The sequence below is a fragment of the Monodelphis domestica genome, chromosome 2 (genome assembly GCF_027887165.1).
Source record: "Monodelphis domestica isolate mMonDom1 chromosome 2, mMonDom1.pri, whole genome shotgun sequence".
In the NCBI taxonomy this organism is placed as follows: Eukaryota; Metazoa; Chordata; class Mammalia; order Didelphimorphia; family Didelphidae; genus Monodelphis; species Monodelphis domestica.
This window is the reverse complement of record NC_077228.1, coordinates 241,688,900-241,705,872: the sequence shown is the minus strand read 5'-3', so window position 1 is coordinate 241,705,872 and position 16,973 is coordinate 241,688,900. Positions and strand designations below refer to the sequence as shown.

Genomic DNA, 16,973 nt, shown 5'->3' with positions numbered 1-16,973 from the left:
GGCTACAGAAGAGTTCCCCACGTGATGAGGCCTTTCCCATGAGGATGATTCCTCATGGTGGTCCCTGAAAAAAGTGAGGAATGAAGTAAAGGAAAAAGGGCACAGGACCTCCAACCCATCTGATAAACACATCCTCCAGTTATGCTGCCCAGTTGCAAACATTTCAGCAGATAGAGCTGACCGTAGGATGTTTCAGGACTGTTGCAACATTTCAGCGAAATAACTAGCCATAAAGTGCTCTAGGGTTTAATCATCCAGGTTAAGTAACAATGTGAGGTATATATGTAGGGTCCCAACTCTGGGAGGATGGAACTGCTTTGCTGAGCTTTATCCTAGCATGCTAGTGATAGTGTACTAGTAATAAAGGCTTTCCCTTGCTTAAATTGCATTGTCTTTGTGTGCTCCTTGGGTGGTTTACAACTTGGACCCTAACAACCTTAATTTAATAGAATTTTCATTGCTTACAGTAAATAAAAATACAATTAACAACACAATTTTCTATATTTGTTTGTGATTTTTTTATTCCCTACCTACTATATATACATTTTTTAAATTTTAAATTTTTTCCTGGATTATGTTGATATAATTTTTAATAATCTCTTTCTGGCATTTTGCAGCCCAGGTTTTAGCCCTCTCTTCTATTACTCCCCCTTCCTGTAAACACAGTCCAGGTTATATCAAGAATAAATGATATATTTATTAGTCAAGGGAAGGTGAAAAGGGGATTTGGATAATTCTAATATAATATAAACTACCTAAAAACTCTCCAAATCTTAATGTCCTATAACCAAGAGTCTTCTTGGATTCAAACTACACTAACTGTCTAAAGACCCAGACCCTAATAGACCTTCACTTAACCAAAACCAACCCCACTTTTGGTGATATTAGAGGTAGTGGTTTGGGAGTTAGGCAGGACAAGGACATGAGGTCCTGGATCCAAAAGGATCCCAGACCAAATCTTACAGACAGGATCACACCAGGAAGCTCTGTAGATATTAGTTCAGTCAGCAGAGAAGCAGGTAGGCTGGAGAACATCAGATAGAAAACAGCCAGCAAGGGAAGGGTTAGGGTTAGGGTTAGGTTTAGTATAGGAAAAATTAGGTTTAAATCAACATCTTATACCCATACCAGTTTTTTGTGATAGCAAAAAGAGCTTTGGTGGTCTTAGTCAGCTGCCAAGAACCTAGAGGTGCCCCTCACTCACTCTAGTTACCTCCTTGAAGCATGTGCTAAGCAATAGAATCTCTGGATTAAAGGACATGTTCATTTTAGCTACTTAATTAATACAATTCCAAAATGACCCCACATTTGTAACTTCACTTTTTGTGGTACCAAAGACCTTGGGGTTGCAGAGAGGGGAGAAGTCAATAACCATTAACTGGGAAACGGTTAAACAAACTGGACTACATGAATGTAACTGAATATTAAGCTATTAAAAATGTGAAATTAAACAGAGCCAGAAAAAAAATATTGGTTTTTACCATACTAACTATAATGGAAAGAACAGCTATCACAAAACAATCAAAAATAAGTGTGAAATTATAAAGAACAAGGTGGTTCCTAAGAAAAGATATGAGAAGACATTTCTCTACCACTCTTTTACAGAGGTGGGAAGTCCATGAGTGTGGAACCCTACATATAATGTCAGATTTTTTTCAATACTGATTGTTGTTTATTTTTTCTCATCTTTTTTTTCCAATTCTTTGTTATATAGATGTCTGTCAATTGGGGAATGGCTGAAAATGGGGTTGGTGATGGAAGAAATGATAAGCAGGATGATTTCAGAAAAAAGCTGGCAAGATCTACATGAACTTCTACATACGGAGCAAAATAAACAGACCTGGGAGAGCAGTAACAGCAATATTGTTTGATGATCAACCAGGACATTTCTGAAGGATTTATGACAAAGAATGCTATCCACTTCCAGAGAAAGAACTGTTGGAGTTAGATGTAGATCAAATCATATTATCTTTCACATTAGTTTATTAATGCTTTTATTTTGGGGATTTGGTTTTATATGAATATTCTCTTATAGCAATTACCAATATGAAAGTACATTTTGTGTGATAATACATATGGCCTCCCGGCCTGCGAGAGGCTGTAAAGGTGAGAAAGAGAAGATAGAGATAGAGTAGAAGTTTGATCCCGCGAAGGGCGTGAACGAGCCAACTTTAGAGATGTGAATAACCGAGTCAGTAGACAAATATTATTTGTATGAGCCACAGCTAAGCTCCGACCACTGAGTGTAATTATTCAGGCTAAAACCACCCAATGATCTCAATTTAACACCATACTGGTCAGAGGATAAAGCTAGCTCAGATGGAAAGGAGATCAGAAACTAAAGGAGGTAGATAATGCTAGGTAGCATTAGGAGAAAGAGAGGAAGTAAGGCAGGCCTGGCCTAAGGACCAGGCCTTAGTGAGAAAGATAGAGAAGAGAGAGAGAGACAGGGGAGAAGATCCTCCTTATCAAACCTGTGGATGCTCTTCAAGTGGGCGGAGCTTACTGGGGCTCGTTTATTTATAGTCTTGACAGCTCAATACATATTGAACAGTTATATGATACCTCAATACATATGGATGAGTTACCTGGGGTATTCCCATTGGATAATGCAACTTATGACAAGGTGAAGGTGGGGTTATTATCCCCGGGAGAGTGAGACAAAGGAAAGCAAGGTTTCGCGCCTAAACTTCAGCCACGCTGGCAATAAAATTTATTGCCATGCACAGGATGGCCATGTGCTCACTCACATTCCTTGTCTCCCCATAATGTCTATGGGCTGGATTGCTACAATACATGTATAACCCAGATTTAATTATTTATCATCTCTGGGAGCGGGGAGGGAGACAGTTTGGATCTTATAATTTCAGGAACCATATGGAGAAAATTGTTATTTCATGTAATTGGAAAAATATCTCTGAATAAAAAATGAATAAATTCTTTGTTATATGGCAGGACTTGGGAAACCATGGCCCATAGGCCAGATCTGTTGTGCCATCTGTTTTTGTACAGCCTGCAAGCTAAGAATGGTTTTTACATTTGTAAATGAAAATTTATTGTAATTTTAAAAATTTAAATTTAAAAGCCATTCTTAGTTTGCAAGCCTTACAAAACAGGCTAGGCAAGATATAGTTTGCCAAATCTTGGGAGAGATGGTTCTTTGGAAATGGTGTGGGAAGTGATACAAGGAGAAATTTAAGTGAGATCAAAACAAAGGAAATTAATAAAAATCTATTTTTCATTGATCTTACTTCATGCCAGAATGAGATAAGATCTTAGCTCAGAACAGGAAGTAGTAAACAATCATATTCATGAAAGGTATGCTCTCAATAGTCTTTAGAGTTGAAAACCCTGGAAGCCCAGATACCACATGTCCATAACACCTAGGGTGCCAGTCTATCATTCACAAGTATTTCTCTCTTGACTCTCTACAGCCCTTTTCTTTACTGTTGTCCCTAACCAACTAAAATGTCTTTTATGCAAATATACTATATCAGCACCAGATTTCACATTCTTTCAGCCAATCACAAGCTCATTTCCCTTCTGCATTTACGGCATTTTGTATGGGGATATTTTTCTGTGTGGTTGTCAAAGGCGTTAGGATTTTTTTAAATGAGTGGGATGGGGTGGGGTGACGGGCAGCTAGGTGACTTAGTGGAGAAAGAGCCAGGTCTAGAGATATTGGTCCTGGGTTCAAATATGGCCTCAGACACTTCTCAGCTGTATGACCCTGGGCAAGTCACTTAACTTCCATTGCCTAACCCTTACTGCTCTTCTGCTTTGGAGCCAATACACAGTACTGATTCTAAGATGGAAGGTAAGAGTTTAAAAATAATTTAGCAGGATGATACAAGAGGAGATGATAGTGATACAAAAAGAAAAGAAAAGCGGACCTTTGAAACATTTTTTTTAAGTAAACAAAAGAATTAACAGGAGACACAAACTGAATAGCCTTGAAAGTAACATGTGGGCTTTATGATATAATTTTTAAGAAAAATACAGCTATGTGTAAGGAGATGAAGGGTTTTAAATGCATTTCTTTTTTTGTTTTAGGAGATGTTTTTAAAATACAGAAATGCTCATATTTGTTTAGGTATATTAAAAAAAACTTCACAGGGGCAACTGGATAGCTCAGTGAGTAGAGTGCCAAGCACACACAGGAGGTCCTGGATTTAAGCTGGCTTCAGACACTTCTTAGCTTCTCTGGGCAAATCACTTAACCCCCATTGCCTAGCCCTTATTACTCTTCTGCCTTAGAACCAATGCATAGTATTAATTCTAAGATGAAAGGTAAGGAGTTTTGAAAATAATAATAAAATAACCCCAAAATTTGAAATAAATATTCATACATTTCATTTACATTATTTATTTTGTTTTCATTTAATTGGGTCAAATTTTCCCTTTTGTAAATTTTTATTTCTATCTTTTGTGTTTTTTTTATATCACCACAATTTCTCCCAGTATCCATCCATTTGCCTCCCTGTCTTCCTCCTGGAGAATCATTCTATATATTAATAATTTTTGAAGAAAAAAAAAAAGAAAAATCAACATAGGATATGCCATATGTCTTTTTGAGAATTAGTTCGGAGAGGGCTGTTTTGGCCACAAATGGACCTGCTTTTTCTATCAGTGAAGCATCTCTTACAAGAAAAATGAGCTCAGGAAAAGAAAATGATCTATGTCTTTAACGAATAATGCTTGGAAATGACCAAATAAAATATATTAAAAAAAAAATGAGCTCCAAGTCCTTTATTAGTTTAATGAATGAAAGTAATAATTCACTAAATAGCAACTTCATGTCATGGATGAGGTAACTTGGAATAGCTGCACATAAAGTAGGCAAAAAAAATGTAATAAAACATGCTGGAGCATGAGTACAAACATAACTGAACAAACACTGGTTGTTGGGAAATGATTACAGCAACTTGACTGACAGTATTTAGCAATCAGAGCCAAGGGAGCCCATTCTGAATAAAAGGATCATTCAGCTCCTGAGCCAGAACTATAAATGGCAGCCCCTGTTACTAATTAGAAAATAGGATGCACTCACACTTCAAGGGTTTGATAATTTCAACAATAGGGATATTCCTTCTGTCAGTTATATGAAGTGTTTTGCAAACCTTTAAATGTTGTAAGAATACTGGGGATTATACCTTGGCAGATAGTCTTTAAGAGTTGCTGCAGCAGGGAGCAGCTAGGTGGCTCAGTGGATTGAGAGCCAGGTCTAGAAAGGGGAGGTCCTGGATTCAACTGTGACCTCACTCACTTCCTAGCTATGTGATCTTGGACAAGTCACTTAAACCTCATTACCTAGGCCTTATTGCTCTTCTGCCTTGGAACCCCATACACAGTATTATTCTAAGATGGAAGATAAGGGTTTAAAAAAAAAGTTATCATTTAGTCTACAGTCATGCTACTGATGAATTTCTTCAAACATAGATGGACTGGTAGCCAGATCATAACAAGATTCTTCAAGAATCAAGGGTCACTTCCATACTTCAAGGAGCCATTGGATAGATGTTATAGATATACAGCTATACATGTATATTGTAAAAGAGAATTCTTTACTCTGTTGTCTATACTGTGTTAACATTAACTTAAGTATCCCTACTTAGTATCTCACTAGACTGAAGACAGGATTAAATCTCCTTTGTCTACTTTTAAACTGAATCAACAAAAGATTGAACACCCTACTTAGTATTAGGTCAGATTTAGAAAATTCTCACCCTTAGCTATGAATCCTTTTGATGAGAACTTAACCTTCAAAAGGTGAAATGGTCAATCCCACAGACGTTTACCCCTGGGCAGTGCTAGACAATTTGGAAACTGTGATGGTCCCCTGTGAAAAGGGGCAAGGACAAGAAGTCACCATAAAAGCAAGCCCCAAACTCCCTTAGAGCAGATTGTCTTTGAGAAGATACTCTGAAGAGATTGTCTTCTAGAGATAGTCTTCTGACTGTGGAGAGTCTTTGAGGGCACTTTACTGGAAACTGTGGCTTGGATCGTGGGCTTGGAGCTCAGCTTCAACTTTGACTCCTGGACTACCTTTGTTGGATGAGTGAAAGGCTGACTACTTTCCTAGTTTCTAAGAGATTAGTTACCATCTTGGAGGAGGCCACGTGGTTATTCACCACCAGACTTCCTGGTTGAGAGCTAATTAATCTCTGCTTGAATTAAGCAGACCTGGAGTAAACATTTAGGTTAATAGGCTAGATAACCTCTCTAACCTCTTCACATTGCTTTACTTTACTGTTTCCTCTCCATTTTGTAAATATTTGTAAATAAATTTCTGACTCAAGATATTATAAACACTGGTGATCACATAACTTCATATAATCATCGTCCAACCATTAATGTTAACCTTTACAATTCATAATACAGATGTATAGATGTCAGTTAAATATTTTGTTATCTCTGTTTTACAAAGAAGTAATTTCTTTTATCAAAGCTGCTTCAAGTTAAGTTCCAAATCTTTTGCTTCTGTGACTATTGAAATTATCATGAGGCTATATTTTTATCTTAAAAAATATCAATGGCTCACTTCAATCTAACTAGCTTCCTCCAGTCTGAACAGGCTGCAAAGAACTAGAAGCTGGATGAGAAGCCTGGAGGGCAGCAGACAGCCAGATCAAACTTGAGCAGCTGGATCCATGCTTCCAAGAGAGAAAACAGAAGCCCAAGTGCCAGCAAAATCAGCAGCTGGGCCAGCCAAAAAAGGGTGACTTCCTATAGCTTAAACCCTCTGATGTCTTCATCTGGTCCCTCCTCAGCACAGCCTAAGAGGTTTCTCATTGTATGATAGCCACACAGGAAATGAACTCAAGAAACTTCCAGAAAGTGGCAGGTCTTTTCAATGCTGCCACTTTGACATGTGGCCCATGGCTCCAATATAGTGTCTATTTAGTTGATTGGTTACCACCCAAGAGAGTTCTTATTTACAGATAAACAAAGAGCAGGCCTCTTCTGGCCAGTTTTTATTTCTAGACAAAAGAATAAATCCTCAGGGAGAGATAGCTTAAGATTCGGTCCTAAAATCAAATTGTTTGAGCTTTAAAATCAAATCTGTTTAGGGTCCAAAAAGGGTACAAATTATATTCACTTTCCATACTCATAATGTGATTTCTAGTACCTTTATTTTGATCCAAACAGGAAAATAAGTCTTTTCTAAATCCTTATTTTCTGTGTTAGAAAAGACTGTGTTAAAAAAGACCTAAGACAGAAGGGCAAAGGCTAAGTAAATGGGGTTAAGTGACTTTCTCAGGGTCACACAGCTAGGAATTATCTGAGGTCAGATCTGAACCTAGGTCCACCTGACTCCAAGCTTGTGCCACCTTACTGCCCCCAAAGATGACTCATTGAAACAAACTTCAAGGAAGAAATGAATCTCAGACCCTCAAAAAAAATCTCATAGACCTTACCTCTATAAAGCATTATAAAGATGCTAAAGATAATATATTCTTCAGCACCCCTGAATCTTCCCAAACAGCTTACTATTGTGTCATGAGTTAGGATTTCAGGTTATTCCTACTCTAATATCATCTGACAATCAGATCCCTAATCATTAATGTGTGAATTGAGACTAACATGTATAAATTCTTAGCCCAAGTCAGAAGATAAGATATATGTATTAATTATGCCACATAATTTATACCTCAGCAATAAACAACAGGGAAGGAAACTCAGTCAATAGGATCTGTGTGTCCCTCTTCCTCTGTGGTGATACTAACTGATTGCTTTAAGATGTGATATAAATATCATATGCAAAAAGATATATATATATATATACCCACAAAAAAATCTGAAAACAAGAGTTACTAATCTAATATCAGTCACAGTACAATTGTCTTCAGAGTCTTGTTGCAGGGTAAGGCAGTAGCTGTTAGAGATCTGTTGTTTTCAAGCCTACATATCATAAAGCTTGAGCTGTTCCTGCATATCTCCATCAGACATCTCGCCAAAAGTCTCCATATTGTCCTTCATGAGTTTGAAGATGGCGGCCAGTTGTTCTTTTTTAACCCTGTTAAAAAGAAAGAATAAAGAGATTTCTGGATAGGATCATTGGGCTAAGAGTCACAGAAGATTCCTGCAAAGACCTAATGATTGCATCAATATCCATTGCACAAATTTCTTGATCAATAATGATCAAGAATTTAAAAGAGAAACTAGACTTTGTGGGGCAGTCAGGTGGTTCAGTGGCCTGAGAACCAAGTCCAGAGGCAGGACTGCTTGAGTTCAAATCTGACCTCAAACACTTCCTAACTATCCCTGTGCAAGTCACTTTGCCCATTGCCTAGCCTTTGTCAATTTTCTGCCTTAGAACCAAAGCACAATATTGATTCTAAGATGTAAAGTAAAAGTGTTTATAAGTAAGACTTTCACCTAACCCAAGATTATGCAAAAAGATAGCCAGAAACCTATGAACAATTTGATCAGAAAAGCCTGTGTGAGTACATGCAAAACAAGAGAGTAACCCCTTCTTTATGCTACCCACCCCCAACTCAGTGTAAATCAAAGTCAGGCTGGGGATACTTCAGATTTGCAATGTTCTAACCTGAGGGCAGGAAGAACTGAGGGATCTCCTCCTGCTCAAGAAGCTTCAGTGGCTTCCTCTTGCCTATAGGATACTTTATTCTCTTTTGTTTGGTATTTTAAAGCCTTTTACCTCTTTCCATTTTCTCTTTCTAGGCTTATTGCACCTTTAGGAAACTGACATTTCAGGTTAATTGGCCCTACTTGCTGTTTCCTATATAGGATATTCCATCTCTCATTTCTCTATCTTTGCAGAAGCTGTGTCTCACCCCCACTCATTCTGTGCCCTCACTTCCCTCCCTCTCCCCAGACTCTGTATTGGAATGAATAGAGTCTGGAATGCACTCCATCAAATTATTGCTCTTTCCAAATGTTTTCCTCATTCATTTTATTTATCCCATTTTTTTTAACCTGTGACTCTACACAAGTGCCATCTAACCTGTCTCTTCCTTTTCCCTCTCCTCTGAATAATATTATAAATATATTTTGTATTTAGTTTCCTTTGTGTATGTAAGCTCCTTGAGAGTAAAGGATTGTTTTGTCTTTCTTTGAATTTCTAGTATCTGTGTAACTCCTGACATCATAATAAATTCTTGTTGAATGAATGAAATGTAGAATTCATTTTCAAATAATCTGGTGATGTATAAGGTGATATCCATTAAATGGTTTGACATTCACTGAAGAAAAATGTAGATCAAACAAGGAAGCAATTCTTTTAAAAGGCACAGGTCAAAAGTGGGACAAAATAAATGAAGAAAAACTTTGGGAAAACGGAGAGTAATCACGGAAGCATTTATTTTATGAGGGACAGACAAAAATTGGGACAAGTAAAATAAATGAAACAATGAAATAATAGCCTACTGGTGGGTCTGCCTGCCTCAAGTCTCTTCCCCAATCCAGACCATCATCTTCTATTCAGTCACCAGCGATTTTCTTAATCTGATCATGTTAGAATTTAGAGGCTTTCATAACCTAGTCCCAGAATTTTTACACCTTACTCCCTAACAACACTCTTCAGACCAGTGGCAATGGTCTCCTTGCTGTTCCACAAAAAGACACTCCATCCCTTTGTTCTGAAAGGCAACTGGAGATGTGAAATTGGAGGTCAGCAGAGAATCTGGGCAGGATGGGTAGATTTGAGAATCATCAGCATAGATCATTAAATCCATGAGAATGAATGAGTTATTAATGTGAATTTTAGTTGTAAGGTGTTACCCTACTTTAGCATGTTGTGCTAATTAATGGAAGTTTTTCCAAGCTAAATAAATTTCTGATACCCAAACCAGACACAGATGATAATGCTATTTTTCAGTATCCTATTTCCAACTGATTTCCTAGCTTCCTTACCTCATCTTTTATCAAAAACCTTTCCCAGCCCTTCTTTATTGCAGTGCCTTCGCTCTGATAATTATTTCCCATTTATCCTGTATATAGCTTGTTTTGTAAATATTTCTTTGCATGTTTTCTCCCTCATTAGACTATAAGCTCCTTGAAGGCAGGGGCTGCCTTTGACCTTTTTTTTTTTGTATCCCCAGTACTTAGCATAGTACTTAGAGCAGAGTAGGTATTTAATCTATGTTTATTAATTGATGTTTATAGAGAGTTTAACTTAAGGTTTACAGAATATTTTCCTCAGAGCCAGGATATATATTTTCTGTGCCTATTGGATCTATAAGTTAATTCCTTACTATGGTAGCAAGAGTTTGAGTGACAGCCTAGAATTCTCTAAGAGCTGGTTGGGTCAACATTCTAAGCTGTTGAAGGAGGTGGTTTCCAACAGTCAGTCTGGAGCTGGAAGTGAAGACTAATGCTGTGGATCTGAGACTCCCCTGGAAAAACCATCTATCAAACAGCCTGCCTGTGAGGATCAACTAGAAGAGGTAGAGAGGAAACCTCCAGTCATTCTGATGGACAGATTGACTAGGGAAAATAATTTCTACCTTGCCTGGAACATCAAAGGACACCATAACTTAGATTCCTGCTCCCTGACCCACCAAAGAACTCTAAGTGAGAATTTGGGCTCTCTGTTAGGAATTAACCTTAGTAATCTTTAGTTTAGTTTAGCTTAGAAAAAGATTAATCTTAGAAATTAACTATAGTGGGATGGGGTAAATAGTCAGATGCAAACATTCCCCCTTATCCTCCCCTTTCTTGTCTCTTCTCTGTGAGAACTCCACCTTACTTAGTCTAACAAAAACAGGACTGTCTACACCCATACTTAAGGATTAAGTATTTAGGAGAATGGCCTATGACAGATATGTGCTAGCAAATGACAAATCAGAAACAACTGACAGACCCCTGGGCTGTCCCAAGTCAAGCTTAAGCTACCATTGGTCCATGTAAGACTCAGGAAAGTGATGTAAAAACCATCTATGTATTTCACATCATTTCCTCTCTCTGTCCTCTTTGGTGGCGGAGAGGTGTCTGGCGGAGCATGCTGAGTGTTTCGGCATCTTGCGTGGCAGCTGCTTATTGTCTGGGTTTAGCAGTGAGTTTTCCTTGATACCATACTGGAGGAAGCTGAGTAGCCTAGTTCAGATGAGGCATCTTTACTGAGCTCTGTCAGAGTTTAGGCTGATTCTTTCTCCTTTACCTTCCAAACACATCCTCTTAGAAAGCCACTAATCTTCTTCAGAGACCTTGTGGTGGAGGACTTTGAACTCCCCCTGGCACAGGCCAGGCAGGAGAAATTCTATACCCTTTCCCTCTCCCTTCTCCTTAACTCCTTCCCTCTATATTAATTAAACCACCATAAATTTCCAAACTGACACAGGTTAATGAGAACTGACCTCTAGCTACACTGCCTGTGACAAGAAAACATTTATCTTTTGCAAAAGCTTTGTGTGTGTTGTCAGAATCAATAGCAACATAGTATGTAGCATAATCACAGAATGTTAATCAAACAATTTGTTAAAAGTTAATGTATGACTTATCCAAATATCTGTAAAGAACATGTATGTTGAATAGTGAAACTGTGTGCCAAGGAAATATGTAATCATTGGGGGGGAGGTATAAAAATAAAGACAACCCTGGGCCAAGCGAAGCAGTTCCTTGTGATGCCTGGCTACAGGCTGACACTCTCAACTGTCTTCCAATCATTCATTCACATCTATGCCATCACATCTAGTTAAGGACCCCCAAAGTCGCAGACAGGGCAGGCCCTGAACCCATGGCAGCCAAAAGCATGAGGTTTAGAACAGACATGTATGGACAGTGGAATAAGTCCAAGAAGGGCTAGAAGAATAGTGATGGAATTCTTGGGCTTCTGTTATATAGGAAAAAAAAAAACTCTCAGGGGTTGATTTTTTAAAAGTATTTATCTAACAACTTCAAGACTTGAAAATTAGTATAATATGAATACTGTCAAGGAGAGGAAATGCAAAAATCTAGTACTTTTGGCTGGGCCATGTCTTAAAATCTCAGAAAAATGTAGTCAATCCATGCTTCTTCTTCTTTTTTTTTTAATAAAGGCAAAACTAAGAGGCTAACTTAAAAATAATATAATTACTACTCCTACAAAATTTCCAACAGGAATTCATCTGAGCTGGTATGAATACCCGCAAAGAGGCTTTTTGCTAACCAACAGAGATATCTTTCAAAATGTCCTCAAAATTTTAAAATACTTTCTTTACGTATAGACAAGAATGCAAAATCAGTAAATGATAACCATGCTTTTGCTTCCTAGTAGTCAATGAACCATCTCTTATTAAAAGTCAGAACTGGCCAAAGGAAAAAAGCCAATAAATTCCTTCAGAGAAGGCTAAATACTGTCTGTTAACATCTCTATATATCTTCAAGTACCCCACATACTTCAAAAGTATTACAGGGTTTGGTTTCAAAACAGGATTTTGGAGGAAGGAGTAAAACTGAACTGTGCACTTAAAATTAAATATCTTAAAATTCTAAATAAAAAGGCCTCTGAAAAAGGCAGTATGGAAGACCATGAGAATAGCGGGTGATAAAATCTCTGAAGGTCTATATCTTTGATACATATAAGTGGACTGGTAATTTATAATTCAAAATAATAACTTGTAATTCATTTATCAGTTCCTCCAAATAATCTAATGAAGAGGTAATGAGGGGATGAATTTAAGGTGTTGTGAATGTGAGAAAAGTAATCAAAGGTGAGAGATCTGGAAGTTAAAGTGGCAAGATCTGGAAACTGCATGGATATGTGGAATGAGGAGTCAAGGATAATACCAAAGAAATGAAATATTGTGGAATGATCAAATGTGATAGACTTTTCTACTAATAGCAATACTATGATCCAGGACAAATCTAAGGACTTGTGAAAAAGAATACTATCGACCTCCAGACAAAGATTGTTGGAGTAGAAATGCAGATGAAAACATATGACTTATCACTTATTTATTTGGGGCATATGTTTTAGAGTTTTGGTTCTATAAGATTATTTGCTTATAAAATGAATAATATGCAAATATGTTTTGCATGATAATACATGTATAATTCAGATTGAATTGCTTGTCAGCTCTGGGAGGGAGAGGGAAGACAATATAGATCATATAACTTTGGGAAACATGTAGAAATTTGTTATTAAAATAAAATTTTTTTAAAAAAGGATAATACCAAAGTTAGAAACCTAGGAAGCCAGAAGAATAGTAGTGCTTTAAAAACTGGGAAGTTTGAAAGAGGGGAGGTTTTAGAGAAAAAAATAGTGAGTTGAGATTTGGACATGCTGAGTCTGAGACGTCATCATGACATCTAGTTTGAAATATCCAATGGACAACTGATGATGAAGGAGATTCAGAACAGGAGAGAAAGTGAGATTAGACAGTCAGATCTGGGAGTCATGGCAGAGAGATGATAATTAAATGTATGGGAGCTGATGAAGTCACTGAGAGAGACTGTAGAGAGAGAAGGGGCCTAGAATAGTCTCAGAGAACACCCACAGTTACAGAATATGTTCTATGATGAACATCAAAACAGAATGAGAAGCAATATTCAAACAGAAAAAAAGCCAGGAGATACTAGTGTCATGAAAAGGAAGAGGAGAAGAGAAGAGACAAGGAAGGGACCTACTATGTGCCAGGTGCTTGATTTTACAAATATTATCTCATTTGACCTTCACAACAATGCTGTGAGGTTGATGCTATTATTATCTCTATTTTATGGTTGAGAAAACTAGACAAATAGAAATTAAGCAGCTTGTCCAGGGTCACTTGACTAGTAAAGATCTGAGGTCATATTTGAAATTCAATTCTTCTAGATTCGAGACCCAGCATCATGTCCACTGTGTCACCAAATGCAGAGGAGGATAAAGTAGCTAGGAAGAGAAGGTGGTTGTGGAAAATCCAGCATACTAATACATTGTTGGTGCAGCTGTGAAATGATAAACCTTGAAAAGTAATTTGGAATTAAGTAAATAAAGTGACTAAAATATCCATACCCTTTGAAGCAGAAATTCCATTACTATGCTTATACCCCAAAGAACATATTGATAAGAAAAAAAGTACCAAATCATCCAAAATATTTGTAGCAGCACTTTTTTTTTGTTAAAGCTAAGAACTGGAAATAAAGTAGAGGCCTATCAACTAGGGAATGGTTTAGCAAAGTGTGGTACATGGAATGGCTAAACAAAGTGTGGTACATGAATTAGAAATGATGCCTATGATGAATACAGAGAAGCATGGAAGGATCTACCTGAATTAACATAGAGTAGACAGAAACTTTAAAAAGCAGAGCCAAGAAAACAACCCACCAAAAATAAAAAATGTAACAAAACTATGAAAATGAAACAGGACTCAAATGAAGAGATGAAAAAACACCCCCAATTTACCCCTTCTTGAAGGTCCATAGGTATTACAGATTTCACATTTTTTAGACTTATTAAATGTATATTGAACCGTTGTGCTGACTTTTTTTCCCTCTCTAAAAAAATTTTGTCCTGGGGGTGGCTCTCTGGGAGGGGATAGGAGAGGAATACTTGGGATGACTATGGAGATGAATTGAAAACATCAATCAAAACTTTTTTAAAATCACTGTATATGTCTGAAAAGGAAAAGATGGTGAGCCACATAGGTCTATGGGTATCACAACTTCCATGAGGTATCTAAGGAGCTGTAACTACCATTGGAAAGCTCTGAGACCATAGGCCTTTCTACAATACCCAGAAAGATGGTGATCAAAATGGAGACATAGATCTGAGTAACCACAATATTCCCATTTTCAGGTCTCTTGATACTACTTCTGCTTGTAAAAAATATCTTTCAATAAACTTCATTAGTATTAAAAAATTAAATAATTTTTAAAAGACAGCGCATACCTGGCCATATTTGAAGATAAAAGGGCGGAAAAAAACCCAGATCTTTGATTAAGCTTCTTGTACTATTAATGTTCTATTTAGACACAATGTAGTTCAGTATTTAAGGACACTGTGCCAGGGAACAATATAAGCCCATAAGGTTTCCACTTAGTTCCCATCTCTTGCACGCCAAACTCATATGATGCAGTTGTAAACATAGGACCATTGTGAGCAGACCGTTCAGAAAAAGCTGAACACATGAGACAGAGAAGATAATGGGACTAAGAAAAATAATGACGAGCTCAGTGATAAGAGAAAGTTATACAGCAGACATCACTAAGCACCATTCAATCTTATCTATATGGCACATAAATATAAGTTCTTCATTCTCCAGTCCAAGACATCTCAAAATTATGTAGTTTCTTTGGTAGAAGAAATCTGATGTTTTTATAGGTGTGTAATTGGGATAAGTCCACTAAAATATACGAAAGAAGTAATTTGGGGTCTCTTATTTCCAAATATGGTATACAATTGCCAATTGCCCTAAAGGATTATGAACGAAGATTTTGGGGGATGATAGAAAGATCTAATCCACTAAGTATCACATAAGTTCCTAAAAAAGATTGAAACATATGGCTACTGAAATATCCATTTATCAATCTGAAACTATGGGACCTGTTATAGTGAAACAACTGAGTGAATAAAGGAAAGAACTAAAAACAAAAACTGATAAGTAGGGACATCAAGGATAGACAGAACAGTGGCCACAAATCCATTTAACTGAGGTTAGCAGCAGCAGTTTTAAGAGGGTTGGTGGTGATGCACGTAAATTTATCTATCTATTATATTAGGTCATGTCTAGGACATTAGATCTACAGTTTAAAACTAATATCTCTAGGAATTTCACCAGTACTCACAAGTTTCTCTTGCCTAATTAAAAAGTATGAAATTCTTTTTATCAGACCAAAATTTCTTCTCTCTCTGTACATCTCTTAGATTTCTTATTCTTCCACTCCTCAGTACTTTTTCAGGATACTTTCCTGCTCTAACTTCAATTCTCTCCCTTTCCAAACTTGATCCTACAGTTAGAAAATTCAACTCTACACCTTTTTATTGAAAAAAAAAATGTAGCAGTCCACACCTATCTAGGGACAAGGGAAACAGAATGTAAAGATTGTCTTAGAAGAGAGCATGCTCAGTCTTGCACATGGCTAGCAAAAGCCTCTGACCCTTGACCCCAGCTTCTCCCAGCTTAGGCGGGAAATCAGGTTTCTTTGTGTTCACCTGGCTAAGAGAAACCACACCTATACCTTGTCATTAACCAATGATAATCATCCCTATGTATTGTGTATATTTGCATATCAAAGAGATTAAAAACAGGGCCACAGCAATCTCCGCCCTCTGGCGCTCTTTTGGATCTTAGCTCTCACTGATGCCTGTCCTTGCTTGGCCTCTGGCCAAGCTCCATCTTTAATTCCTTTCCTTCTCTACCTCTCTCACCTGGGACCTGGCTTTCAGCCAGGCACTCTCTTCTCTTTATCATGTCTCAGACTTGTGTGGTATTAATTGTGGATCTCAGGATGGATTATGCCTCTGCAACATCCTAAGATCGGGATTCTGCTGTGGCCCCATTATAATCAATAAGGCCTGGTTTCTGACTCATTTCTGCCACCTCATATCTCTAACTTGGCTCCACCACGCCCCTCGGGGTATCCTAAACTTCTATCCTTCCTCTATCTTTCTATCTTGTGGCTTCTCACGGGTTCGGGAAGCCACAAAAAATGCCTTATCTTCTGTTTCTTAAATTATCACAATTATCTCTCCTCCCCCTCCCATATAGTCAAATAACAGAGTATTTTTTAGAGAAGAAAAAAAAGTCAGCATACCTGATCAGTACATTGAAAAAGAGCAAAAAACACATGCAATGTGTAACACCTGTGGACTTCTCACTTCCATGAAGGAGTAGGTTGGGGATGTGTCCATATATCTCTCTTTAATTGTCATCTCTACACTTTTTCCTCTACTCTCAAATCCTGTGTTCTTGGCCTATTATTACTCATCCTTTACCACCTCTGTCCCAAATTATGCTTATCATTTTCTTCATTTCTACTCAAGAACTGAGAGGTATTGAAGTATTCAGTTCCATGATGGCATGCTTAAATGGATTCTGGGTATTGAATGA

At 37.5% G+C, this 16,973-nt stretch overlaps 1 protein-coding gene across 3 annotated transcripts in view; it reads right to left on the bottom strand.

The window, feature by feature from the left end:
- Positions 1-2,206: 2,206 nt before the first annotated feature.
- The window catches only part of MXRA7 (matrix remodeling associated 7), a 47,123-nt gene continuing 32,356 nt past the window's right edge, over positions 2,207-16,973 (bottom strand). For all 3 annotated transcript variants that reach the window (XM_056814250.1, XM_001380576.4, XM_056814251.1), the window contains one exon: positions 2,207-8,017. In XM_056814250.1, the coding sequence (XP_056670228.1) occupies positions 7,903-8,017 (115 nt within the window). In that variant the 3' untranslated portion in view covers positions 2,207-7,902. The remainder of the gene's footprint in view (positions 8,018-16,973) is intronic.